Below are 26,654 nucleotides of genomic sequence, written 5' to 3' on the forward strand. Positions count from 1 at the left end.
ACAGCACAGTCTCCAAATCCAATTGAGAAGGTTAGAGGCTTTCTCTAACCAGAACGTGGACCTTAAGGTCAACAAAAGATTCATCAGCTTCCCCCACCCCCATAGCTACCACGTGCCAGGAACTGTGCTGAATGCGAACCATGTGGCATACAAAGGTGGATCGGCAGTTTAGGAAAAAAGTGTCTGTAAAGAGTGGTAGGTTGTTCTTTTAGATAACAGTCAAAAAGTTCGACCGAAGGTAGGGAATAGCTCAGAAGGACACTGAGACAGAAGGCTATTTTTGTACCTTTGTCAAAAACTTAGGGTGTCTACAGGTGTGTGTGTGTGTGGTTTTTCTTTGTCCTGAAGGAGGAAGGCTGAAAGGTGATATGAACACCATCTGTGAAACCACCAAGGAAACAGATGGGTAAACACAGGTTTATTCAACCTAAATCCCAGTGTGTTAGAGTTACAGGGTACTCTTTGAAATCCAAAAGAGGCAAAATTAGGACACATAAGGTCAAATATGAATTTATACTGTTGTAAACTCATGAAACCCGAGGTCAAGAGATAATCTGGGTCGAAACAGAAATGGCTTTGTGAAATGAGAAAAAGGGAGGACCTAAGTCCTGTTTCACAGGATTTTTAGGGCACTACCAGAGTTCTCATCCCTACAAAGCAACAAAACAAAGCCCAAGATAAAGCGTGTGGGAAAGGATGTTTGCTCTCTGTAACAGAGAGAGAACTGACAATGTGAACACTGGTGAGATGGTTTCTTTCTTAGCTTAAACAAAGAGATGCAACAGTTCTTGGGAAATCTAATTAGGGCTTGAGCTTGTTCTTTGATACTCTTGACGGACAATCTCTGCTCTGACAGCTCTATAAAAGCAGTGGGCTCAGGGCCCCTCTCGTCCCAGCATTACATCGATGGGTCTGGATGGACCAGAGAGTTTCAGACCTTGAGATCCAACCTTTTCAGAAAAAGAGGCAAGTTCATTGGTCCCTAAGGTCTAGGATCAGAGGGGTAAAATGAGGAAATGGGCCAAGATCCTTAAAAGGAGACTTCTGATAGCCCTGTCCAACAATCTAATAAAAACCGAACTAATGTTAAATAACTTTAACTAGCAGTAGTTGCAAAGTAATGGCACCGTGGGGGGGCCTTGCTGAGCTCTCAGTGTACTTGTTTACCATGACCCCCAGGTCATTTCAAGTCTGACTTAAAACCAGGTACCCTCGTGATCTATTTTTCCTTCTTACAGGGAGAATTTTGTCAAAAATGAAAAACCAGGAAGACAGTTAATACAAACAAAAAATCTCAACCCAACACATTCCTAATTTTAAATTAGCGTGACTACACATTTTTGAATGCATTATTTGCAAGCCTTTTCTTTAAAGATAACTTTTTAAAAAATGTATTGCCCCCTGGCTGGTGTAGCTCAGTGGATTGAGCGCGGGCCTGCGAACCACACGATTGCGGTTCGATTCCCAGTCAGGGCACATGCCTGGGTTGCAGGCCAGTTCCCAGCAGGGGACTCACAAGAAGCAACCGTACATTGATATTTCTCTCCTTCTCTCCTTCCTTTCCCCTCTAAAGATAAATAAATATTTTTTAAAAATGCATTGCAACAGTCCTAATTGACACCACTTTGCTTTTCACTTTTAAAATTAAATTGGTGGTTCTCGACTGGTGGCGATTTTTCCCTCCTGGGGACATGTGGCAATGTCTGGAGACCTCTTTTGATGGTCACAACTGGGGGTAGAGAAGGTGTGCAACTGGCAGGAAGTGGGCAGAGGCCAGGGATGCTGCGCAAAAACCTACAATGCACAGGAAAACCCCACCCGACAAGGACTTTCTGGCCCCAAGTCAGTGGTGTGGAGGCTGAGAAACCCTGTGTTCTATCATTAGTATTAAAATCACAATTTCTAGTCTGAAGAAGCATGATTTTTTTTAACGATTGAATGAAACCTCTCACTAAGAGGGATGTGTCACAATTAAGCTATCATCTCTCCAATGTTGGACTATTATGCTGTTTGCAAGTTTTCTCTATCACAGATAATGCCACCAAGAGACATCTTCACTCACTTATTTTTTCTTGCTGAATTATTTCCTTAGGATAAATTCCCAGAAGTCAGGAACACTGAATCAATGGGTATAAATATTTTTTTCATGTTTCACAAGTCATATCGGCATTTTGCTTTACAAATGGATTGAAACAAATTACCATCCACCAGAAGTGTGCAAACTTTACCAAAACCTTGGCAGGACTGAGTATTACCTTTTAAAAAAGTGAGAGGAGACACACATCTCAAAAATCCTGTCTCCAGTTTGCCTCAATTTGCATTTTAATTCTACTCAGGAGGAATATTTTTCTATACTTGCTTTCTATTACTATTATGTTTTATCTGAATTGTTTGTCTTTTGCTTATTTCTCTGTTTCCCAATGTTTTTCTTTTAAAATTGACTGTGATCTTCACCGAGTATAGATAATAATGCTGCGCTAGTTAATGCAATTATTTTAAAACTTCTTTGAAAGAGTTTTACTTTCTCCCCCCCACCCCCGCATAATATGTTAATGTTCCCTCCTAGAATTTTCATTTACTCTTTAATTTTAATACTCTTTTTAGGTGCTGGTCACCTCACCCAGGCTGCAGCCTCCACACAGAGGCCCTGGGGAAGAGGAAAAGCTTCTCTAGCGATTGATGTCAGCCAGCCAGGTAGGAACAGTGCTTGGTCTCTGACGATATCCCGGGAACGAATTTCCCTTAATCAAATGAAAGGCCTTAGGAGGAGCCACAAGGCAGAAAGGAAACGAAATGCGAAGGAGAGTATCACATTGGGTGCGGAGTTTGGAGGCCCCGCATTTAAAAAGGGCACTACACCTTTAGGACTGCGGAACTGGCGACGCTCCCTTTGCAGCTATTATTAATATGCAAAAAATGCCTTATAAATACTTGATTCTGTTCCCAGTGGGGAGGCAGTTCATTTGAAAGAGGAAATGGGAGCTTGGAGTTGAAACACGTCTGCCTGTCTCCTTTTCCTTTTTTCATTGCTCTTTTCATCTCCACATTTCCCCTTGTAGTTTTCTTTCTCCTTTATCCCCGACTTAACCCCCTCCTCTAACTCCTTGGAAGTAGTTGATAACAGTTGCTACTCTCATTTCTATTTATGGATTTACCTCCAAGGCCCTGATCCTCGGCCAGGTGGGGAAGGGGTGTCTTAGGAGCTGGTCCCAGGACTTGCCATCCTGTGTGTAGGAGACAGGAACCCTTCACTTATATCATCCCGCTCGCTTCCTCAGCGCAGACACCACTGGGAAACGCACTGCAGAGGTGTTTAAATCCAACCAGTAGGGGGCACCCAGAGGCAGCCTCCAGGACCCGGAGCATCCGTGAATCTAATCACGTCTGCAAGGCACCATCTGGGCCTTCTCTCTTACACACCTCTCAGAAATTATTTTCCAAATCCAGGCCTGTGACATCTTAAAGCATGGTGATGCCAAAATATCTCACCCTTGAGTTTTTGTTCTCTCCTCGCAGCTGGTAAAAAAGTAAAACCATTTTATGTGACAACTCCTAATATGGGGAAGGTGAGTCAGTGGGGAATTAAGGGAAAGGAAGGAAGAGCAGAAACTGCTGATGCTGATAAAGATCAATTTCGTGTGATATTCTAGCCTGCTTCAGAGTGGAAAGGCGACCATGAGAGGAACCCACTGGATTTGCCAGTGGCCCATCGAGGTATGTATCTGAAATCTGCTGGGTAGAAATTTGTTTCTAAATCCTTTCCAGATGCTGTATAGTAAACTTGAAATTAGTCATTTACATGGAGTAGGTTGAGGAAGTAGTTAAAATTGAAGTCAGTGATTAATCTAATAAAGGCCATTAACCTCCAAAAGTAAGGGGTAGGGGAGATACTGCCTCCCCCACCCCACCTCCATTTCCTCTGTGTGTAGGGACAGATGGGACCTCCTAGACTTTTTCTTAAATGGTTTTCCTTTTGGAGGCTACTATGTAAGGAAATAAGACTACAATGGCTTGAACAAGCCGACTGCTTCTGGTAGGTATCACCCCGTCCTTTCACAGAGGAGGCATGTGAAGTTCTCAGAGCAAGCTGCTTTGCCACAGCCTCGTAGGGTGAGAGTTTAAGACCCCGGGTCTGGTATTCCTCCTTCTGACTGTGAGGTTAATAATTCAGTCCAGGGCTTCACTGGACTTGACTGAGCTGCTCCTTCACTACAGGTGACCTTAGTTCCCCTGAAATACAGCTACGGGCTGTGTGAATTGGGAGTGTGTTTACGGTTTGTGAGGTATTTGCAAGGCTTTGGGAGTTCTAGAATTATCAAAATATAACACATTATATTTTCCGTAGTTACAGACTATTAAAAAAAGAATAGCTCCCTTATAAAGAGTGTTTTCAAAATGGGAATGTAAAAAAACCAAAAACAAGAAAAACTGCAAATGTTGGTTCTGCTGTTCCTCAGTAGTGGGAAGGGACGGCTCTGCTTTACCTCAGTGGAGGCCTGACCTGGCCTGGGTTTCTAACAGTGAAAGTTCAGGTCCTTCCATAGAACCCAGCTAGTCCCACAGATGAAAACAAAACTACTTTTATTATTATTGTTTTTTAATGAGTGCGAGGGAAGAGGAGAAAGCCAGGCTGTGGCAGGAAGTCAGAGATAAGAGAGAGAGAGATCAAGCCCCCTCTCTCCTCCAGGCTGTCGCACAGCAGGGAGGGACCTGAGCGTGCTGGGAGCTGCGCTGCTTCTGCTTCAGGTTCAGGTTCACTGAGAACCCGGGTGCAGCTGCAGGAATTCCCTAGTTGTCTCTCCAGAGAGGATTGGAAGACAGTCCCAGCCTCCGAGTTTCAAGTGAAGGAACAAAATTATAAATATTTGTGAACACATGCCTTTGAATCGCTAATAGAATATATATTCCTAATCTATCTAGACAAAGCACTTTTCTCCTTTCTTTAAGGTATCTTTGCCTTTTTTTTCTTGATAGCTAGTTTTTCTCTCTCCATTAGGAGTGAGAATTGGAGTAGAAAAAAAATGGGCCCATTGCAACAAATTCACAGTGGCTACAGCCCGACTGGATGATTCTTTTTTGTGTTCCTACTTCCCTTTTTGACTTTGCAGGAGTGAAAATGAAGGGAAAAGCCTATGCAGTTTATCCATGAAAATGAAGAGCCAGACAAAACATTCCATGTCTATGAGTTAAGGGACCTCTGTGATATTATAGTTCATTTGTCTCATTTTACTGATGAAGCAAATGAGGCCCAGAGAGGTAAAGAATCTCATCCAGGGTCACACAGCAAGCCAGGATAAGAACCCAAAAGTTCTGTCTCAGTTTCCTGCTCATTTAAAGTCAATACTGTACCTGCTTCTCTGGCTTTTGAGTCAAAGGTGAGGTTTCATTAAGATTCTTGTGAAGATTGGCTCCAGATTCAGTGTTTGCTATGGTAGAAATTAGAAAGAAAAGAACCAGGGTTGTCAGATTTAGGTCTCATGAATTTTTATAAGCCCCATTTATATACACACGCAATTCATATGTGTAAGATTATAAACACACATGCATATCCTTATAGCATCCAGATTTACCCAGTAAATAATACCCATGATTTGTATAGGCAACAGTCTAAACACCACATCACATGTAATGTTAAGACCTTATATTCAAATTTCTATTCTCTTGTTTTGACTGATCTTTAAGAGAACAAAAATCTTAAATCTTTGTGCTACTAAGACTCAGATGCAGCCAAAATTAAAAAGGAAATATTGATGGAAAAAAATCTGCTGATGCTGTGGAGCATAAATTTTGTATGATGGTACTTCACAGAGCAGGAAAATGCTTCTGCAACCTTCCAGACGGAGAGATCAGAGACCCCTCTTTTCCCTCACAGTGCTCAGGGGCCACAGGAGAGGAGGAAACATGATCCAGAGTGGGGCTGGTGGGAGGGGGCCCACAGAAATCACGGGGCTCCCCATGAAGCACATGCCGCACAGACACCGACATGGTGTTGGCAAGTAATCCACAAGGCCCTCCTCCACCGCTGTGCCATCTCAGCTCTCACAGGTGTGGAAACTGAGGCTCAGAAGGTAAAGTAACCCACCCAAAGTTGTATCATTAGTGAGCTTTTGACTAAGGATTTGAGCCCAAGATTGCCTGCCTCAACCCCCAAGCTGCAAAAGGATAGGATTTATTTTGTTTTTCTTTTATTCCCCTTAGAAAGTAAATTTAAAGGACTGTTTATTTGAGGAACAGATTTAGCCAGGCACATGGCTGCTGTGACAAAGGATTGTAGCTTCTTGTGTGGGATGAGTGTCCAACAAAAAGTTCTTTCCATGCTTGCTACTCATAAGTAGCTCTTTTAAGAATCTATGGCCATATGTGACTCTGCATCTTTGTCTCTTTGACCTGAAGCCTCTAGTCATTCCTTGCGGGCTGACCTTTCCTTTTCTGTTGTTTCTCAGCTGTCCTCCTCTGTCTTGTTTGAAAATGGCTTCTGCACAGACTTAAAACATTTTTAAATTGAAAACAGCTGGGGAAACTGAGGCCCAGAGAGTGATTCCGTGTGATTGGCTCAAGGCCATACCTTGAAATAGCACAAGACCGGATCTCCTGATTTAGCATCTTGTACTTTCCCCTCCACATCACACTGTCTCCTGTTAGCCTCACTGGAGCTTGCCACAACCCAGCTGCTTGGCCTCTGGACAAATCCAGCCCAGCAGAATTGTGTTGTGATGAGGTTCACTTCATTGTGGCTTGAAAGGAACCATGGGTCTCTTAGAAGTGAAACTTATAAATTCTAACGCATAAGGAAAGTTCTTGCAACACCACGAGAAAGAATCAGTCAGCCAGAGTTCAAGAAATGTAAACACATTTTTAGATAGGAGGCTGAAAAATCGCTTAAGACTTCTCCATCTTCTGGGTCAAGACCCTGGTAATTTACTGAGGTCCAAGCTGTCAAGGAGAAGACACAACTCAAACTGCATTCCTGGGAGATAAAGCAATGGGGGTGGTAAAACTTCCTCTCTGAACAATGTGGGAAGATCTGCCCCTGTTATCATGCCGAAGAAACTGACTAACCCATTGACCAACTCAGACAACCGGCTGTGAACAGAGACCCGGTTCTTTTCATCATTCGGAGGTGATGTGTGCAAGCGTAGATACAGGCTGCACCACTTCCAGGCCTGCCTGAGACTGGGAACTCGGGATCTTTCTGTGATGAACATTTCTGCCACTAAAGAGATAAACAGAAAACACATTCCTTCTCTGGCTGCCCACCATCAGGCCTGTACAGATTTTCAATTGCCAGCATTAATCTAACCACAGGCTTTTAGCAAGGAGATAGCCTTCCCAGCAGATAACCGGGCAGTTTCAGAGATGACCCTTACTAGATGGGGTCTCCTCCCAAGCCTTTTTTGCCTTCTTCAATTCATGGGATCCTTCACCAAACACTCAAAACTTGAAGAGCAGGAAAGAGCATCTGATTCTAGCCTGGAATAAGATGCCTTAAAATTTCCTCCTATTTAAGCCTATGTCGATTATGTTTAATTGCCAAGCTGCTGTGGTTCCTTGTTTTAGATAAAAATGAAAGATGGTCATATTTACACCCACTGTTTCAGAACACTTATTTCCCTTGGTGTGGGTGCTCTGGTGGGCCCCATCTGTTGTCAGAATGGAGACTAAACTCCCTAAAGTCACCTTATCAGGTGAAGTGGGCCACCTGACTCCTTCATAGATGTGTCCCTAGGGCTTGGGGAAGAAATTCAGGCCCGTAGGCTCTCAAGTGGCCAAACATTCTGTTGTCACGAGGGCAGGAGCTTTTGGAGGTGCTGGCAGGAGCCTCTTGAAATTTGGTCATGGCCTTTCCCCACACATACCATTTCTGAGGCAGGAGTAGCCTTTGATTGTCAGGATGCTGTCGTGGAGCTTCCCCCACAACTTGCGGTGAGTGGTTCATCATTGAGGAGGTGTCTATTCGCTGCCATCAGACCTCAGAAAGCACCTTTGCCCTCTCATAGCTTTGCATGAGATATTTTGCGTGGACTCGCAGCAGAAACCAACAGGAGAAGGCCTAAAAGTCAGCCTTTGGACCTTCATGGCTTTGTAGTTTTGGTCAAAAATGGAAGATGCAAAGGCAGATTCCAGATTACTAAAAAAATTATTCCCAGTATAAACTAAACCATAAAAGGAAGGATAATTCTTGTCCCTTTATATAGCCCTGCTGACCTTTCCTTAAGAATGATATCTAAAAATACTTATTTTATATGATATGACTCAAGACGCCTATGAACTATACCATGTTTATTGTGTTATAATAAATCTCAAGTCTGCTTGTTTAAGGTTAGGAGATCCAAGATGGCCTTTCGGTATTGTCATTATCAAATTCTTGGGACAAGATTTAAGACCTTGTCAATGCTGCATGTTTTCTCTTTAAATCTTCCTGGGTGATGAGGGTGAGATGGGCCTATCAAATCATTGTTCAAGAACTGAGAAAGTCTCCAGGCGAAAGACATACCCCAGGGACCTGTATTAAAGGAGCCAACTAGATGAATCTAGAAGATACGAGTCAGTCTGAATTTAAATATGAAATGCCTAGTAAATGCAAAAGCAATATTTTTCTTCCATTTTGGCATAACAGCTCTTTCACTTGCTTGTGTCTTTTTAGAACAAGTTTAGCTCAGTCTCAAGGGTCTGGCTTTAGCTTTGGGAACACCAACTTCTCTCACAAATTCATAAATAATTTTTTATGGAAAGATTCAATGGTACATGGCAGTTTACTAAGCCCAAATGGAAGGCAAGATAGATGATAGAATTTAAATTCAACTTGTGCAGCAACAATAAAAAAAGTGCTACATAAGAAACCCTCCAATTAAGATACATCATAACATTAATAAGATTTGCCCTGGCTGGTGTCACTTAGTTTGGTTGGGCATCCTCATGTAAACTGGAAGGTTGCAGGTTCAATTCCCGGTCAGGGCACATGCCTGGGTTGAAGGTTTTGTTGCTGGTAGAGGTTTATATGAGGGGCAACCCTGGTTGATGTTTCCCTCTTACATCAATGTTTCCCTTCCTCTCTTTCTTCCTCTTTTTCTCTCTAAAATCAACAAGTACGTCCTCGGATGAGGATTAAAACAACAGCAATGACAACAAAACATTAAGAAAAAGATTAATAAGGATACCTGTGGTGGAAGACTATGGAAGAAGGCAATTCAAAACAAGGTTGAAGGTAGAGCTCTATACAAAGTAGTCAAACCATTCAATTCATGTGGTGGTCTTAATTCTGCAGAAAATATTGTTCTTGGTCACTTGCTCTCAAACAAGTATAAACACCTGGTCTCCAGCCTCTAGTCTTAACCCCTTTAGTCCATTCTCTACATAGCTGGAAGAATTGTTCCTCTAGAGTGAAAATGTGCTTGCCCTGGCAGGTGTGGCTGAGTTGGTTGGGTGTTGTCCCACAAAGTGAAAGGTTGCTGGTTTAATTCTGGGTCAGCGCACGTGCCTGGGTTCTGGGTTTGGTTTCTGGTCAGGGTGCGGACAAGAGGCAGGCTATCAATGTTTCTCTCATGCATCGATGTTGCTCTCCTCCTCTTTTTCCTTCCCTCCCCCTCTCTCTAAAAATAAATAAATAAAAATCTTTTAAAAATCTAGTCATGCCAATTCCTGTGTAAATAAGATCTCACAGCCTTTGAGATAAATTCCATAGTTGCTGTCTATAGCCCTGTATAATTTAACTGTTGCCTACCCCTCCAGCTGCATTTCTCCCCTGTGCCTCCCCTACATGTGCGCTGGTATCCAGGCATTATAAGCTGCTCCCCATTCTCCCATGCTGCCATTTTGTTTCTAGCTGTCATGTGGTCTCTTTCCCTGGAGCCTCCTTTGTTGTTTTCCACTTGGCCAGTTCCTACATACATCCTTAGAAACTCAGCATAAGTGTCTTCTCCTTCCAAAAGCCTTCTCAGCCTTCTGGTTAAGGTAGGCTGAGCTCATTCATAGCTCTAAGCATACTCCACTACATTAAGGCACAGCTTTTTATCCCTCAACTGTATTCTTGCACCTAGCACTGTATTTGATATTAGCAGATGGCCAGTTAGTGTTTGTTGAAGGTAAGTATGAATGAACAAGTGAATAAGCAATCTTTATGTCCCCTGTAAAACAGAATCACTAATTCTTTCTATTGGACATGTTCCAATGCTGGTGTCTTCATCAGTTTTCAAATGAGAAATTGCAGAGAACTAAGACAGTAGCAAGTAAAAACCCTTAGGTCACAGGGAGATGTGTGAAAGAAGCAAGAGAGAAACCACAAGGGAAACAAATCCTTAGGAAAAGCCTCATGCTTCTTTATGGTCTTTTTGATGAGAATATAATAAATGTCTGAAGGGTGAGAAAATAGAAAACAGTATTTGTGAATTATTGGTCAATGAAAATTATACTTTTTGATCATTTGACAGAACTAAAATTAATATACTAAACCTTTTTACAGGTTGAGAAATATAAAGGACACACATACACACAGACATCTCAAAATCCATACCAGCCTTAAAATGCATTGCACTAGGCACTATGTCACTGCATGAGCAAGGCTCTGACCCCTCATGCATGTCATACACTAAGTGATCAGCAGATCTGGGCTCCTTTGGGAGGGACACATCTGAGAATTTCAAGGATCATTCAATTTGTGACTACCCCTAGGATATCATATTCCCAATAAAACTAAAGTAGAAATGAAAAAAAGAAAGGGAGTTCTTTAGACTCTTGGTGAGTCTATAAATGAGTCTATAAATAAATGAGTCTGTAAATAAAGGATTAGAGTACTTTACAAAACTATTTTTTGGCAGAGAATCATCAAATTGTTAGACCACTTCACTTTCTCTTATTTCTGTCACTAACCCCAGCGGTTGGCCTTCTTTTAATGGCCATTAAAAAAAACTATATATATGTATATGTATATGTGTATGTGTATGTGTATCTATGTATATATATACACACACACAAACACACATATAAATGTTCTTTTAATTTTTTTAGACTTTATTTATTTATTTTTAGAGAGAGGAGAAGGGAGGGAGAAAGAGAGCGAGAGAAACATTGACTGGTTGCCTCTGGATGGTGCCCTGTCAGGGGCTGAACCTGAAGCCCAGATATGTGCCCTGACCAGGAATGAACCCTGACCTTTGACTTTGCGGGACAACGCCCAGCCAACTGAGCCATGCTGCCTGGGACTAAATCAATGTTACTTTTTAAAAAGCAACTTCACAAAAGGTATTGCAGATATTACAATATAGACCACAACACTGAGACGTGGTGTGAGGAGGTTGGGTAGGTGCACTCACAAGCTTAGTGGTGGTCTTCTATCTCCCACCCTCACGATATCTATGATTTGACTTCATGCTTCTGAGAAATGGCGTATTGTATGTGTCTCTGACTTCTGAAGTCATTTGCAAATAGTTGAAACTGATCTTAAAGTCCGCAAATACCCAAAGTCAACCATCTGTATGATATTTTAGAATCCTATCATTGTATCGGAAAATGTGTATTAAAAACAAATGACCAAAAAAACCCACCAACCTTAAAATAAACCCAAAAAGTTGTAAAGACTCTATGTGGGTGATTCCAATGACTAGATATTTTAAATTGCCTTTTAAACTCAATTCCGGGGGATATCGAGTATTTTCAGATTAGTATTATATTCATTTCCCTAAAAACAAATGGGGAATGTTAAATACAGGAGATGTGAGAGATTTTCATTACTGCTGTTTAGCAAATCAAGGGAACGAATAAGTGTCCCATAATCTCAGCCCTGAAAGAGGAACTCTGTGCTTATAAAGGCAGTCCCATTGGAATACATTTTTCTGTAGAGACTATGTTCTGCATGGTGGTGAGACTCCCAAGTCATCCTTTAAAAAGCTTTTTTAACTCGTATTGTAGCTGAAGTCTTTTATTGTTCAAATATGTATGAAACACATACAGTCAGTGAGTGCCAGCAGCATTCTGCCAGGTACCAGTGGTACTAGTGGGTCCCTGCCCTTGAAAAGCTTGCAGTCTAATGGAGAGAAAAGCCTAGCTAGTAGACAATTCGGTAAAAGAGATGCTGTGATGGGGTAAGGGCCCAGTGCAGTGTGAGTGGATGGAAGAGGCCTGCTACCCAATCAGTGGAGAGCATTGGGTGGGGGGCACAGAAAATTGTGAGGGAAGTTGACTTGAAAACTAACTAGGAACGGAATGATTAGGAGTTGACTAGGAAAAGGGGTAAAAGCTGGGGGATAACTGAAAGTAGAATGGAGGTGGCCAGGGCCTGGGGGGTGGGGGAGAATGGGGAGTTGTTATGTCATGGGTATAGAGTTTCAGTTTTGCAAGATGAAAAGAATTTTGGAGATTGCTTTCACCTAATATGACTATGCTTAACACTACTGAACTCTACTCTTAAAAATGGTTAAGTTGGCAAATTTTATGTTATGTGTATTTTATCACAATTTGAAAAAATGTCGGGGGATAGGAGATGAGAAATTGTGCTTCAGGCAGAGTGAACAGTATTTTCAAAAGCTTAGAAATAAGAAGGAGATTTGCATTGGCCTAAGGTCTTTTAGTTACTAGGAATAAAGAAGAGCGGAATAAAAGTTTTTTTTTCCTTCTCTTTTTCCTGGATATAGAGCTTGTTACGGAGCAATTCTGAAATTGTTTCTCTTTGGCATCTACCACTTCCCTTCCTGTACATTTCTCCTTCTTCGGCTTCTTTCCCCACAGAGCTAATATTCTCTGTTAACCCAAGTCCTCTGGGACACTGTACTGGTTAGGCATATTTGAACCCTTATAACTCTACTCACCCTAGAATTATCAACCTCTGTTTCTACCCCTGCCAGAAATTTCAGTCCCTCAGCACAGCTATTCTCATTTAGGTTGCAAGAAGGCAGTCATCCAATTAAATAATTTTTTCTTTTCTTTTACTGAAATGTGAATGGCAATTAGCATCTCAGTATCAGTATTTTAAGAGAATACTTCTGACTGTAAAGTCAATCTGTTGTTAGTGGAATTTAAATAGTACACTAGTAGAAGTGACATGATAACATTTTGGCCATATTAGGAAGAACATTTTTGGTCTGGAGAGCTAGCCTGTAAACAGGCCTATCTTGTTTGAATATCTGTCTCAAGAGTTTGGTTCTCCCAAATAATGTCTTCTTTTTTTTTTTCAGCTTTTCTCCTTCTCCCACATCTCCAAAAGTTGCAAATCATTTCAGAGTGTCTGCTGTTGGTTGAGAGGAAATGACAGGAGAAAAGAGCAGCAGAAGCCATTCGTTTATATGGGTCATTTTAAAGTCAGGAAATTCCTAAATTTTCATATATTGTCAGATGGAAATGTGCCTGTTTAGACAGACATCACCACTAACCATGCATAGTGGTAACAATGCAGGTTCTTACTATTCAAATTCCAGCTTCACCACTTAGCTGTGTGACCTTTGGCAAGTCACTTAACTTCTCTGAGCCACATTGTCCTGGATGAAAAATGAAGATAATAGAATATATCTTATATCATTGCTGTAAGGATGAAGTGAAATAAATGTAAAGCACTCAGCACAATGTTTGGCACATCAAAGATTGATCCTGATGGTGGCTATCACCATCATCACCATCATCACCATCATCACCATCATCACCATCATCACCATCATCACCATCACCATCATCACCATCCTTTACTGGAGGCTCCTATTTAAGAGCTGCTTTGGCCCATGTCCAATTGAGGAGTGAGACCAGTGACGCTGAAACGCTTCCCACCATGGTCGGTATGTTCACCCAAGAATGGCAGGAAGGGTACTACAGAATGCCAGGCTCCCAAGTAGTTCTCTGCTTACAGATTTTGAGATTGGCAAGCATATGCTTGTGCCTTTTCCTCCTTCTAGTTTTGCAGTCTCGGGCAAAAATAATTCCCTTTAGCCAGCGCTGGCCCTCCATCTATGGCCTTGCTTCCTGTTACTCGAGCAGGTCCCTCCCTCCCTCAGGATTCATCGCTGCCTGCCCCCCCAAAAAGCAGCAAGGAAGACCACACACATTTTCCTATTAATCAAAGACTATTTTTAGGAGAGAGAGAAAGTCTCTACATGATCATCCTTTTTCCTTGGTCTAAAGCAGAGGCAGCAATGGCTGTGTGCGGAGGATGAGCTACAAAGCCAAACTATGCTCCTGGTTTTTGCTTAGTTCTGTATGGGAGAAACAAAATATTTTTTTAAAAAAAGCTGGGAAGAGGCATTTAAAATACAAGCCTGAGAGTCTTTTCCTCCTTCCTGGGCCAGTCAAGCACAAGTACTTGGTTCAACCCAACTTCTCTTCTTCCCTCTATTTACACTCAGACCACAGCACGCAGGGCTGCCCCTGTGTAACTCACAAGGACACCGCGTTTCCTGGGCTCTCCAAGAAGTGAACCCTCTTTCCTACTTCTTGCTGTATTTGGGGAGTAATTGTGGATTTGTGAAGATCTAGGTATGGTATTATATGTATGTAAGTCAAATGACATAGATGAGAAGTACGGGTGATTTTTCGAGGAAAAGCTAAACTTTTAGGAGACATGGAATACTAGACCCCTCCTTTTTGAACCAACAGATTCATAGATAGGAAAACAATAGGGTTTTACCTTGACAGTGTGTGAAAAAGTCTTGAAAATAAGCTATTTTTCTTACTCCAAGACAGGGGAAAACACAAAGTGGATGCCCAATGCTTAAGCGTCCTAATGAATTGGATGGTTTTGTAAACACATAGATGGTATCATGGAGAGAAGGTTGACAGGGTTTAAAAAGCATTGCAGGATTTTTATTTAACATGTATAAGGGTGAAACCCTGCAGGGACCATGACACTAAATTTCTGAGAGCGGAACTTTTGACAGAGCAAGAGCATGAAACAGTTAACACTTGACGTGCTGTGAGGAGCTGCCCAGATTGGAGCAGCAGATGTGTCGCGGGCCCAGTGTGTGCAGTAATGGCAGGATGACAGGCTCGAGTGAGGGACCCGTCTCCAGCTGTAGCACGAATACAAGGTTTGGACTCAGGGAGACATGAGGGATTGCAGCCCTTCTGATTGTAGCCGAAGAGACAGACAGGCTTGTGCACAGCCCTGATGAATTTTTTTGTGTGATCTTTTAGAGTCACCATGGGTGAGAATTATTCTCCTAGCTGTCCTTGTCAGTCAAAATGAACATTAGTTAAAACAATGCGGTTCTAATGGCCAAAGAGGATTAGGATGACAGGCCAGAGGAAGACAGTTAAAGGTAAGGTAACAGATAACAAAGAGGTCAACTGAGTGGATTGGCAATGAAAGAATAGTTTTTAGAAGATAATTTGGTGGTGGTGGTGCTGTGTGTGTGTGTGTGTGAGAGAGAGAGAGAGAGACATGTGAGATATCGAGGTGATAGCAATAGGAAGGAATAGTTCCAGGAAAGAGTGGAAAATACAAACTGGGAAAGATTTCTAGATCTTCCATCTAACTACCCACTAAAACTAATTTCCAAATACATTTATGTACGTATTTCTGCCTCACTGTCTCATTACTGATAATAACTACACCAGAGAGGCTGCCAACAATGAATGTTCAGGTTTATTGGTTTGCTAAAGTGTGGTGGGGCTTGGAAAAGCTTGCCCCTCGGTGCTTTTCCACCTCGGTGTGCACACACGCAGCCACACGCACACACATAGCTTAGGCTGAGCGGGGCAGCTTGGGATTCTGAGAACCAACACTGGAGAGGGAAAAAAAGCCATAATTAGTGTTAATTGTTCACCCTTCAGTTTAAGAATAGATGCTCTGGAGAATGGGAAATGAGAACAAACATTAATTATTGAGTAAGGGACCTTGGAGACAGACACTCTGGATTAAAAGGAGAGAGATAAATTGCATAATGAATGTTAATTTTCCCTCAAAGAATTGAGTGCTCAGTGGTTGGGATGGAAAAGAGGCTAAAACAGTCATGAAAGGGAAACCTCCATGTGTGATAGGGCGAGAGGCTGCAGGAGGGTTATATAAACACCCTCCATCACTCTTCCACCTTGCCCTTTGCCTCGCTCGCAGCTCCCAAGAAATTTGCTATCAGGGTTTTCCTTAGAACTCTGATTATTTACCACAGTTTTCTGCTAGGAAGCTCTACCATTCCCCCAAAAGCACATAAGCCAGAAAACTACCACGCTGCTCCACTGACAGGCTTAGAGGCGCATGACACTGGAATTTATTTTTCATGTGTGCTGGTGGGAGTTTGACTTAAAACAAGGGAGGCGGCTGGGGCCGAGTGCCCTTCGGGAGAGGGTTGTGCCCCGTGGGAGTGACTCGGGCTCCAGGGCCTTAATTGTTGTTTTATCTTAATTAAGATACACGACACACACCCCCTCACCCCAAACTAATCCTCTTAACTGAAAGTGAAAACAGAGAAAAGGTATTTGTGAGTAGAAAATTAGAGATGAGAATTGTAGCCAATTTTGTCAAGAGGCTCTACAAACAGGCTCGTCTCTGGCTGCTTCGATTCAGAGTGCTGGTTGGTCCCTGCGTCCAGTGAGTGGCCTTGGGGATCTTCCTGCTGCAGTGTCTCCTGCATCTGTCCACTGTCCTCTCAGCTGTCATCTGGGTAATTCTGCAGTAGCCTAAGTGCTGGACCTTTTCTTTTGCCTGTCCCTTCATGCTGGCACACATGTTGGGTTGTATGACATCCCCCCCCAAATATCTGTGGCTCCTTGTTGCCTGAATAGCAGCATTCAGCTCTATCCTGGCACAGGAGGCCTTGCCTGCTCCGGCTCTGGCCTGTCTTTCAGCCCCATCCCCTGCCATGAATCCCCTCCCCAAACCCTTCCCTCAGGCTCCATATTCACATCAACCCTGAGAATACTCCTCGTTCGCATCTCCTTGCCTTTGTTCATGCTGCTCCCTCAGTGGGTTATATCTTTCCCTCATCTCTGTTTATCCACTTCTACTCTTTCCCAAGAGTCAGTGCAAATGGAGAAATGGAGATTTTCTGCAAAAACCCATTCTAGTCCCCTAGGTTAGAGTTAATGGCTCCTTCCTTGAATGCCCCGGACTTGTGCTATTTAGGCTTCTATTACAGTACTCATTTTATTCCTCCTTGTGGCAAAATTAGTTCCTTGAGAATATGTTCTTACGAGGACTGTGAGGTCCCCAAGGGAATAGCCACAGGGCTCAGAGAGGAGCCCTGGGGTGTGGGGTGAGGAGGGAAGAGCCCGTGGGACAGATAGGCCTAGGAGAAAATCCCAGCACTGCCATCTACCCAGGGTCCTCAATGTGTGCAAGGGCGTTAACCTTCTTGTGTCTGCATTTCCTCACCAATGATGTGTGGATGAAAATACTCATGTCACAGGGTTAGTGGGATGGTGGAATGAGATGCCATGCCATGTGTGGCAGAGTGCCTGAGGGTGTTCAGTCTCAATATTAGCCCCCTCCTCGTCTCTTGTACTTGGTAGGTGTTCGGTACATTTTATCAAGGGAGTCAAAGACACATGTAATAGGTCTCCCCTCTTTTAGGCCCATGATACTTTATATTGGAATTTTATATTAATTCTTTACAAAATGAACTGCAAGTGTGATCTGGTTTGACTCTCACAAAGCAATGTGAACTGGGATGGCAGACATTATTATCGATGCATTAGGAGTTAAGGAACATGGTGAGCTGCTGTAACAGAGGCTGCAAAGCTTGAAGAGTTATTTCTCTTTCCCTAAGAGTGCAGAGAGAGGCGGGCAGACTGGGGTGGCTCTGCTCCATGAGGTTATCAGGGCATCATGGCTCCTTCTATCTAACGGTTCCATCAGCTTGCAGAGAATTGCCCTCTTCCATGGTCGAAGCTGTTTCACCACCACCACCAAACCCAAGGGGAAAGAGAAGGAGGAGGGTGAGCAGTTTCTTTTTAAGGAAGTGACCTGGAAGTTTCACATGTTTCTTCCACTCACATTTTATTAGCCAAAACTTAGTCCTGTGGCCATACCTGTTTGTGAGGGAGGCTGGGAGATGTAATTTCTAGCTGCACTGCCATATGTTCAGCTAAATGTTAGGGTGGGGCATTTAATGAGGAAAGGAATAATGGAAGAGTGGATCCTGGGGAACAACGAGTCTCTGCTACTCATGATTCCAATCCGTATTTATAGACAATGTTCTGGGAGTACCTACTATGTTCTCTGGGATATTTAGAAGTAGATGAGGGAGGATCTACAGGAATTTTAACTCTAGGAGAGGAAAGAAAGAAAGAGTGAGAAAAATCAAGGGAGTGAGGGAGTGCCTGGTGAGATGCTAAGGAAGTAGCAGTCAGTGTGGGCTGAGGTGGTCAGGGAGGACATCACGATGAAGGTGGGACTTCAGCCTGGAAACCTGGCCAAAAGGGATGAGATGCAGCGTGATATTGTGGGAAGAGCTTTGACCCAAGTGGGTGCAGGAAGATCTGGGTTTGAGCCTTAGATTTGCCACATAAAAGATGTGTGACTTTGAGCAAATCGCTGTACCTCTCTGGGCCTCAGTTTCCGTATCTATAAAATGACAGGGTTTTCAAAATGTGCTCTTATGGGATACCACCTGCACCTCTCGGGGACCAGCTTAGGAGGGGAAGAATTAGCTGGACTGTGGAGAAGTTAGGAGGACAGTCACACCATCTCCACTTCAACCAGGGAGCTCTGCTCCTATCCATTTCATCCACTAATGTCCTCGACAAGTCGGACAAAATGCTTCCCCTGCTTAAACACGGATGGAGGGGATGCCTACATTCCCTCTCAACTCTAGCGTTTTCCAAAACAGAACAAATGCCAAGGGAGGCAGAATTTATGGCTTCCCAGACTCTGTAAAAAATGTAAGTGCCATCCTATACAAAAAAAATAAAAGAAATGAAATATTTTTCAACACTTTATGTTGACTTTTTTCTTAAAAAATTTCTAGCAGATTCAGAGAAAACTATTATTTTTGACATTTTCCATCTTTGAAAAGGAAAAAATGGTAATGATACCACATCTTCAGCCATATGAGGTAGGGGTGTTTCTGTACTTACAGAAACCAGGAGAGGTTTTTGTCATGGGAGAGGGGACTCCCTGGAGTGTTTTGGTGGCTCTCAGCTGGTGGCTGTTGGAACACTTTCCAGTGTGGGCTGCTGAGACTGCTGGGTCACTGTGGTGAGGTAAACAGCTCTGCTTCTCTCTGAAGTCTGGGACAAACATAGTGTTGACAACCCGCCCTGTGCTGCATGGGATGGATGAGTTAGCCCCATGATTTCTGCAAGGAGAGTGTATTGGTCAAGGCTCAGCACAGAACAGAAAGCACCAGGCATTTTGAGAAGGAATGAAGTGACTATAGAGAACTTGGGGCTTACAAAGTTGCTGCAGCAAATCTGCTGACTCAGAACCGATGTTTGGAAAAGAAAAAAAGAATATTCATGAGCGATCAAATGGCTGAGATTCTGCTCCAGGATTTAGGCAGCAGAACTGCCCCCCTGAGTCTCCTTGGAAAAGGAGTTTATTTAATAACGTGCTGCATTAGAGCTGGAAGGAATCTTGAAATCATTAGTTGAGCATTTACCAAAGCTCAATAGTGTTCCCCAAACTATTTAGATCCACATGATGTTGCACTAAGAACAGTGAAGTATTCAGTGGTCAGATAAGTTTGGGAAACATTGCTGTCCTCATTCCAAAGAACCATTATTCAAGTTAGCATATTAGAGGCTGTCTGAAGTCCTGCAGTAAGGAATCTGCATAACTTGTTTGGCCTCAGGACCTTTTGTTATTTTATGCAATTCCTGGTACCCTTATGAGGAATTGGAGCTCTGTGGGACATATGCTGGGAGGCTGGATCTAAACCCCATTTCTCTTTTGCTATATGAGGAAGCCGAGTTCCAAAGCAGTGAAACTGCCCATGATCACAGAGATTGGTGGTAGTAGAGCCAAGACTTCAAAAATCTAGTTTAGAGTTCTCTCTTTTTCCTCATACTGCCTCATCGAATGGCTTTGTCCTTTAAATCTGAAGCATTTTCACAAAGGCTACCCCAGGAAAATCATATTCTGTCAACTATCCCACCCACATTCGTCCCCATAATCAGCATTATCACAAATGACAAATGGGGAGAACAAAGAGAAAGTCAGCCACTAAGCATATGTTTGCCCCCCAAATAATCAGTGTTTTGAGACCAGATGGGATATTCTTGGACGCTTTATCTTTTTGTTTACCAAATTGCAGACCATCAGGGAATGATACCAAGTATATCGCCTATAACTGAAAACAAATTACTCCCAAATCTAGTGACTTAAAACAACAAACCTTTACTCTATCTCACACAGTTTCTGTGGAAATCTGGGGGTGGATTATGTGTGTGATTCTGGTATAAAGCCCCTTAGGAGCCTGTAGTCACAATGTCAGCCAGGGAGGCAGTCATCTGAAGGTTTTGGTTCCACTGGTGTGGGAGCATTGTACGGTAGCTCACTGACAAGCCAGGAGAGCTCATTTTGGCTGTCGGCAGCAGGCTCCACTTCCTTGCCACGCAGACCTCTCCATGACACTCCTTGAGTGGCTGCATAATAGACATGGTGGTTGGCTTTCCCCAGAATGAGTAATTCAAGAGGGAAAGCAAGGAGAAGTTCCTTTTGTGGCCCAGTCTCAGAAGTCATACACCATCACATCTGTTATGTTCTGTTTACCAGAAGGGAGCTGCCGTGTCCAGCCCACACTCAGGAGGAGAATTAAGTTCTCCCTTTTGAAGAGGTAAGTGTCAGAGGATTTGTAGACATACAGGGATGGGCAAAAGTAGGTTAATGATAACAACACAATAATTAATAAATACATATAAGAATACATTGTTTCACATACTCACAACTGTAGATCTACTTTTGCCTACCCCTGTATTTTATTTTACTTTATTTTTATTTTATTTCATCTTTTAAATCCTCACCCAGGACATGCTTATTGATTTCAGAGAGAGGGGATAAGAGGGGGAGAAACATCGATATGAGAGAGAAGCATTGATCAGTTACCTCTCACACATGCCCTGAATGGAGATGGAACCTGCAATCTAGCCGTGTGCCTTGACCAGGATCAAACCCATGACCTTTCAGTTAGTGGGATGACTCTCTAACCAACTGAACCACATTGGCCAGAACACCACCCTGGTATTTTAAAACCACCACACCAACAAGATTTGCAAGAGAGAAGGATGCTAATTAAATTACCAAAACCAAAACATGTTTTGGAGGTGAAAATTCATCTAGGACAAGAACAAGTGCTAATTGGGAACCCTGAAAGAGATCAGGAATTTAAATTTACATGGGACCTAAAGTCCTAAATCATTGGCACAGATATCCTTGAAATTCTTGCAGTAAAAAAATTTTTGAATAAAAGAACTTTTGAAAAAAACTTCTATAGCTGCCATTGTAATGAGGAGAATAGATGAAGGACTTGAATAAAGAATAAGCAATTTAGAGATTACATCCAGTGTTTTGACTTGTATCCTTTTAAGTCAACTTTTCCTTTCTTAAGCCTTTGAATTTTCTAAGTGTTACAATACTCCAACGTGACTAAGAGGGTCAAATTCCATCTCCAGTCTTCACATCCTTTTTTCTCTGAAGGTTTATATTCATTTTTCTCTTCTGTCTGAAAGCAAGATATCATGATCTAATTGCCTAAGAATTTATTTCCAAATAGATGTTGACAAAGTCTGAAAGTCTCAGAAAAAAAGAGACAGATCATATTTACTCCTATACTGAGGATTTTTTAAAAAATTAAAAACCTCTCCAACCAACTATGATTCTAAAAGCATTTTCCTTGTGGCACCTGGGATATTCAGTCAATCAACAAGCATGTCTTGAACATATGATAAGAATAAGAGGTTCTCTAGGACTCATACATTTGGGAGCTAAACAGAAAACATATGAGGATAAATACAGTGATCACCAAAGTGGGAGTGAGAGAGAGGGATGATCTGAGGCTACATCCAGGCAGTTCTATGAGATGAGGTAGATTTATTAAGGGAAATGTCCCAGAAAAGATAAGCCTTCCCTTGGAACTTAAACATATTCTAAATATTTGGGGGAATTTAAGCAGAGACTGGGAGATAAGAGAAAGAAGACTGAATGGTTGGGCCATCAAAGGAAAGAGAAAAGGGTGTGCCTGAATGTAGTGGGAGATGAGATTGGACAGGTAAGTCGGGATGGCGATCATGATGGATTTGAACACATTTAACTGCAAAGAGTTTGGTGTGGTTGGAGCAAATCCTTTGCAAGAATTAAAAAATTTTTTCAGTATACTGCTTCTCAAAACAAAGCAAAGGAAAACAAGACAAAACAACAAACTTTTCCCATTAACAGTTTAATAGAGACTCTTAGAAAGCTAGATCTAGTCTTTGGATCCTTGTAGGGAGTTGTGGGTTTAAGTTCCTGCCTCATATTCCAGGGCACCATCCAATTGCCATTAAGACAGAAAGTCTATCAGCTGTATGTGGAGGAAAGGCTAGAGAGAGGCCAGTGATGGACTGATTCATTCATTCACTCATTCATTCATTCATTCAACAAGCTCACAGCGAATACCTTTAGGTTTGAGAGGCAAGTAGGATTATCGTTCGTGGGACTGGTACGAGATGGCAGGCCAACCTCTATTTATTTAGCGTAAGTTTAATTTCTTTCTCTTTCTTTGTGTAGAAAACAATATTGAAAGATTTTTTAGTCAACATTTATTGTGGTCCTGTTACGTATGCATCAGGAGCTGTGGTAGGGGGATTCCTTTTATGCTTCTGACTCTTGCTTTGCCAAAAGGGGAGCTATTTCTCCTGGAACAGAGTGTACAAATGTGCAGCAGGTGGACAGAATCATATTTGCCTTCCAGCTGTTGTACCAGCTATGTCACCAGGACAGTGCCCTCCACCTGTCTAACTCCTGCTTCCGCCAAGTCAAAACCGAGTTATTTTTGTACTCATATCATAGCACAACCCAAGCAGTGGTGGGAGTTCTTTAACACTGAATTTGGAACCAAATGCCATCTGGTTCCTGGAAACCATGTATCAGGTGGCTAGTTCAACAAAAAAAGACACAACACGAACAATGCAGAAATAATAGACAAGGAATTTTTCAACTGCTGTCAGTGGAGGAGTCGGCCCTCTCATTTCAGATGGAATAAAGACCCTTGGACACGGGGAAGGACTGACCCAAAGTCTTCTGATGACACAGAGGACAAGCTAGGGCTACTCAAATCTCTCAGCTCTGAATACACACTCTTAATGAAGCTGGTTGTGACATAACCCACCAAGGGAGCACAGACTTTAATCTCCCTCAGCAAGAGGCCTGCCGGCTGCACTCCTCATACACACACATCCCATGGTTCCTGGGTGGCTGACGCTCATCACCCTCTGACTTCATTTCTTTCCCCTTTGCAAAATGGCTGCTGCACAGAGCCAGCATCTCCTTTCCAAAAAGTTAACATGCCAAAAGGGATTTTGGAAACTGCCTTGATATCTGTCAGGAGCCAGATGATTCACGGCAATGAATCAACACACATAACAAGGATACCTGATTGGATTACCAATTAGCCATCTCTCCCCCTGGAGAGTGCTTGGAAAGAAGAGAAAAGGTGATGTTTAGTTTGGGCAAATACCAAAAGGGCTTATCATTCTCATCAAGGCATCAGTACGGCCCATTAGACCTCCTCCAAGCCATTCCACGGGAACTGCTCTCTGCAGATGCTCTAGCAAGAGTAAACTTGTTATGCAAACATTGGGTTATTATGTCTGAGCTACAGAAGCACCTCTGTGTCAGCGAGAGGGGAGAAACTGGCTGACTTGTGTCTGTTTTTAATGATGTCTTTGCTGCTGGGTAGTTTTGGAAGCTGCAGGTAAAAATCTTTCCCTATGAAAATGAGCCTGACTTGGGATGCATCGTCTTGCCTTCACTCAACAGAAGCTTATTAGTTTGGGTGGGCCCTGGGAGGGACAGGCAGATGTCTTCTCCATTTGGACCCAGCAAGAAGTGTCCCAGTGAAAGGTCTCTGGACTCTTGTTGAAAATAAACACGAGCATGGGCAGTGTTAGCACCAGTGGAGGGAGGGAGGCTGAAGCTGGACTGCGCTCCCTGTATCTCTGGGAAAAATGCTGGTGTGCTCAGGAGCTGTTCAGAGTACAAGGTCAGCTCCATTTCTGGGATTTGGCAGAGGAAGATCCTTGTTTAGTTCCTGCCCCCTGGAGGTAAAGGTAGAATGAACAGAGTGGGCCTGCCACTGGCTGATACCATGATTTTGTGAGAGTCTGGAAAAGGTGGCCCCTCTAGGCTCAAGCAACTCCATTGGGCCAGCCTAGGCTGGAGAGGGGGCAGAAAAGGAAGCCATATTTCCCTCAGTTGCTTAGAAAGATTGAAAGTGCTTGTTCGATCCCGCTTCCCCCCATCTCTAAGGTGAAGGGATCAGGAATAGAGTTAACCAGCAGCGAATGAGACATTTACAAGTACACAAAAAGATACACAAACACACAGAGGCATGACATGCACACAAGAAAACACACACATTCACAGAGATGTGCACACATACTTATACACATGAGCACATGTACACCTACAAGGTAAGTGTGCACATGCACGCACACATACCACACATGAACAGGAACACCTACACCAGTGTGTGCACCTTGTTTGCAGACATGCATGCATTCCTGTATAATCACACACACACATACATAGTTGTGCATGAATGTACACAAGCACACACACGCACCAACACAGGCATATTAGCATGTGTCCTCCTACACACTTTCACTAACACACACCCAACCTACACTCTTAGGATTTCAGGCTGTACTCTTGTTACAGTCAGGCTCTGGCATTTCTTCTAATCAGATTCTCTCTTTACCAGGATGGCTGTGTGTGTGCGTGTGCGTGTGTGGTGTTATGTGTCCTGGACTGTACAACCTCCTAGGAATGCCCTTGGTGCTGTCATGAGGTAGCCAACGTTTGGTTCCTTTGTATCAAAACTAAGAAAGCGTCAGTGCATGCAAATATAAAAGGGAGGGGATTGTAAACGAAAGGTTTTCTCTCCGAAATGGATGTAAGTGACACTGATGACTTTGGAGGAAAACAGAGAGGTGGGGGGAAGGGGATTTAATTTTGACCATTTCAGCCTTAAACAGAGAAGCTGTAAACACAGTGGAGTTATGTGTTTAATTGTGGATCTATGCATTTAATTTATACTTACAGGGCTTCAAGTACACATGCTTGGAGGGGGTGTTTGGGGGGAGAAAGAGAGAGTCAGAGAGGAAGAAACTGAGAGAGAGAGAGAGATTTAAACAGTGAGGCCTCTGTCTCTGGGTGAGCATGAGATGAAAATGAAAAACGTTGTATCTGTTGTCTTCTTGGTGCTTTTCAGTTCTCACATGCCTCTCACAGTGTTTCTTTCAGCCCTGGGTGTGATTCTGCTGTTAACAGATACTTTTTTCACATTGTCTGGCGCCCAAACAACCCCTTCTCCTTCATCTGGTGCTCAACCAGAGAAAGCAGCCCAAGGCTCCGAAGAGGGAGGGATAGCTGGCTGAGCTGCAATTTCTAGAAAATGGTTCGTCTGTGCCCAGCATGGTACCTCCCAATGGGATTTTCAGAGGCAATTTGGACTCTAAGCAATTTTATGAGCTGCTTTTAGATCAAAGCCCTCATGGAAGCTGTTACTATACTGTCTTTGCATCATTGCTCTTGTATAAGCATCTTAGTCTCCTAGACTGTCAGCTCTTAAGGGTAAGAACTAAGTCATAGAGGGTGTGGTCTTGCCCTACCTCACCCTCAATAGAAATTGGGAGTCCTTCTTTCTCTGTGAACAGGTCCCAGGCTCTGCCCTGGGCTGCAGGATGACTTCCCATTGCCCATGTTGCCAGGCTCCCTGGCCCTGGAGGGTTATGGCTGGGTGTTGAGCCTGCCTGGTAAACCCAGCAGTGTGTCTCCTGAGGAGCGCAGGGAGCCCAGGGAGCTGTGTCATCACGTGTTGCTGCCAGCAGTGAGGAAAGCACAGAACAGCTTGGCAATGCGTGTTGGTGCAGCAAACCCTTAAAACATGTACTGACTCTTTGGGAATATGCATGGTGAGCATTAATTCCCCTGACATTTTGGAAGCACTACTGGTTTCCCCTTCTCGATGGGGCGGCTTTCTGACAGCTTACATTATGGGTACCTCGTGGCCCTGGAAGATGACTAAAAATGAGCGTGAAGCCACAGACAAGCCAAGGTGGGGGCATCCAGGCCCTGCCATCCCTAGAGAGATTACCTTGTCCTTTTGCTGGGAGTGCAGCCCTGGACCATCTCACATTTGGAGGGCCTGCAGAGAAGCTATGGTTTGATGTCTGGAGGCTGTCCAGGCTCTGCTGGCCCTCTGGACTTTTTCTTCCTTCAATCAGGGGCAGTGGTGGGGTCACATTCTGAAGTGGGGCATCATCATCTTCGAAAGCAAAAGGAGAAAAAGCATGAGTTGGGGAACTTTTGAATCAGCAAGAAGGAGAAGCAACCTCTTTTCTAACTTGGTTGATGGATTATTCTACTTGCTCTCTAGTTTGTCCTTTTTTCCAGCCCTGCTAAAGAGCCAGGTAACTTCCTTGGCCAAGGCAAAATTCTTCTTGGCTAAAACAGTGCCCTTTCTTCAGTTGGGGGAAAACTCCAAGAACTGGGAGGAATTGAGCTGTGGTGGTTGTTATTCTCATTCTGTTGATGGGCTCCTGAT

The 26,654-nt window shown here is 43.1% G+C and overlaps 1 protein-coding gene across 1 annotated transcript in view; it reads right to left on the reverse strand.

The window, feature by feature from the left end:
• Positions 1 to 26,654, reverse strand: part of KIAA2012 (KIAA2012 ortholog) — a 115,044-nt gene that overhangs the window by 47,491 nt on the left and 40,899 nt on the right. Inside the window, exons 7-8 of the mRNA XM_037043590.1 lie at positions 26,205 to 26,375; positions 5,350 to 5,426 (exon numbers count right to left, since the gene is read on the reverse strand). Coding sequence (XP_036899485.1) covers positions 5,350 to 5,426; positions 26,205 to 26,375 — 248 coding nt within the window. The remainder of the gene's footprint in view (positions 1 to 5,349; positions 5,427 to 26,204; positions 26,376 to 26,654) is intronic.

This window comes from Sturnira hondurensis, unplaced genomic scaffold (genome assembly GCF_014824575.4).
Source record: "Sturnira hondurensis isolate 20B ecotype Veracruz unplaced genomic scaffold, ASM1482457v3 Scaffold0004136, whole genome shotgun sequence".
Taxonomy (NCBI): Eukaryota; Metazoa; Chordata; class Mammalia; order Chiroptera; family Phyllostomidae; genus Sturnira; species Sturnira hondurensis.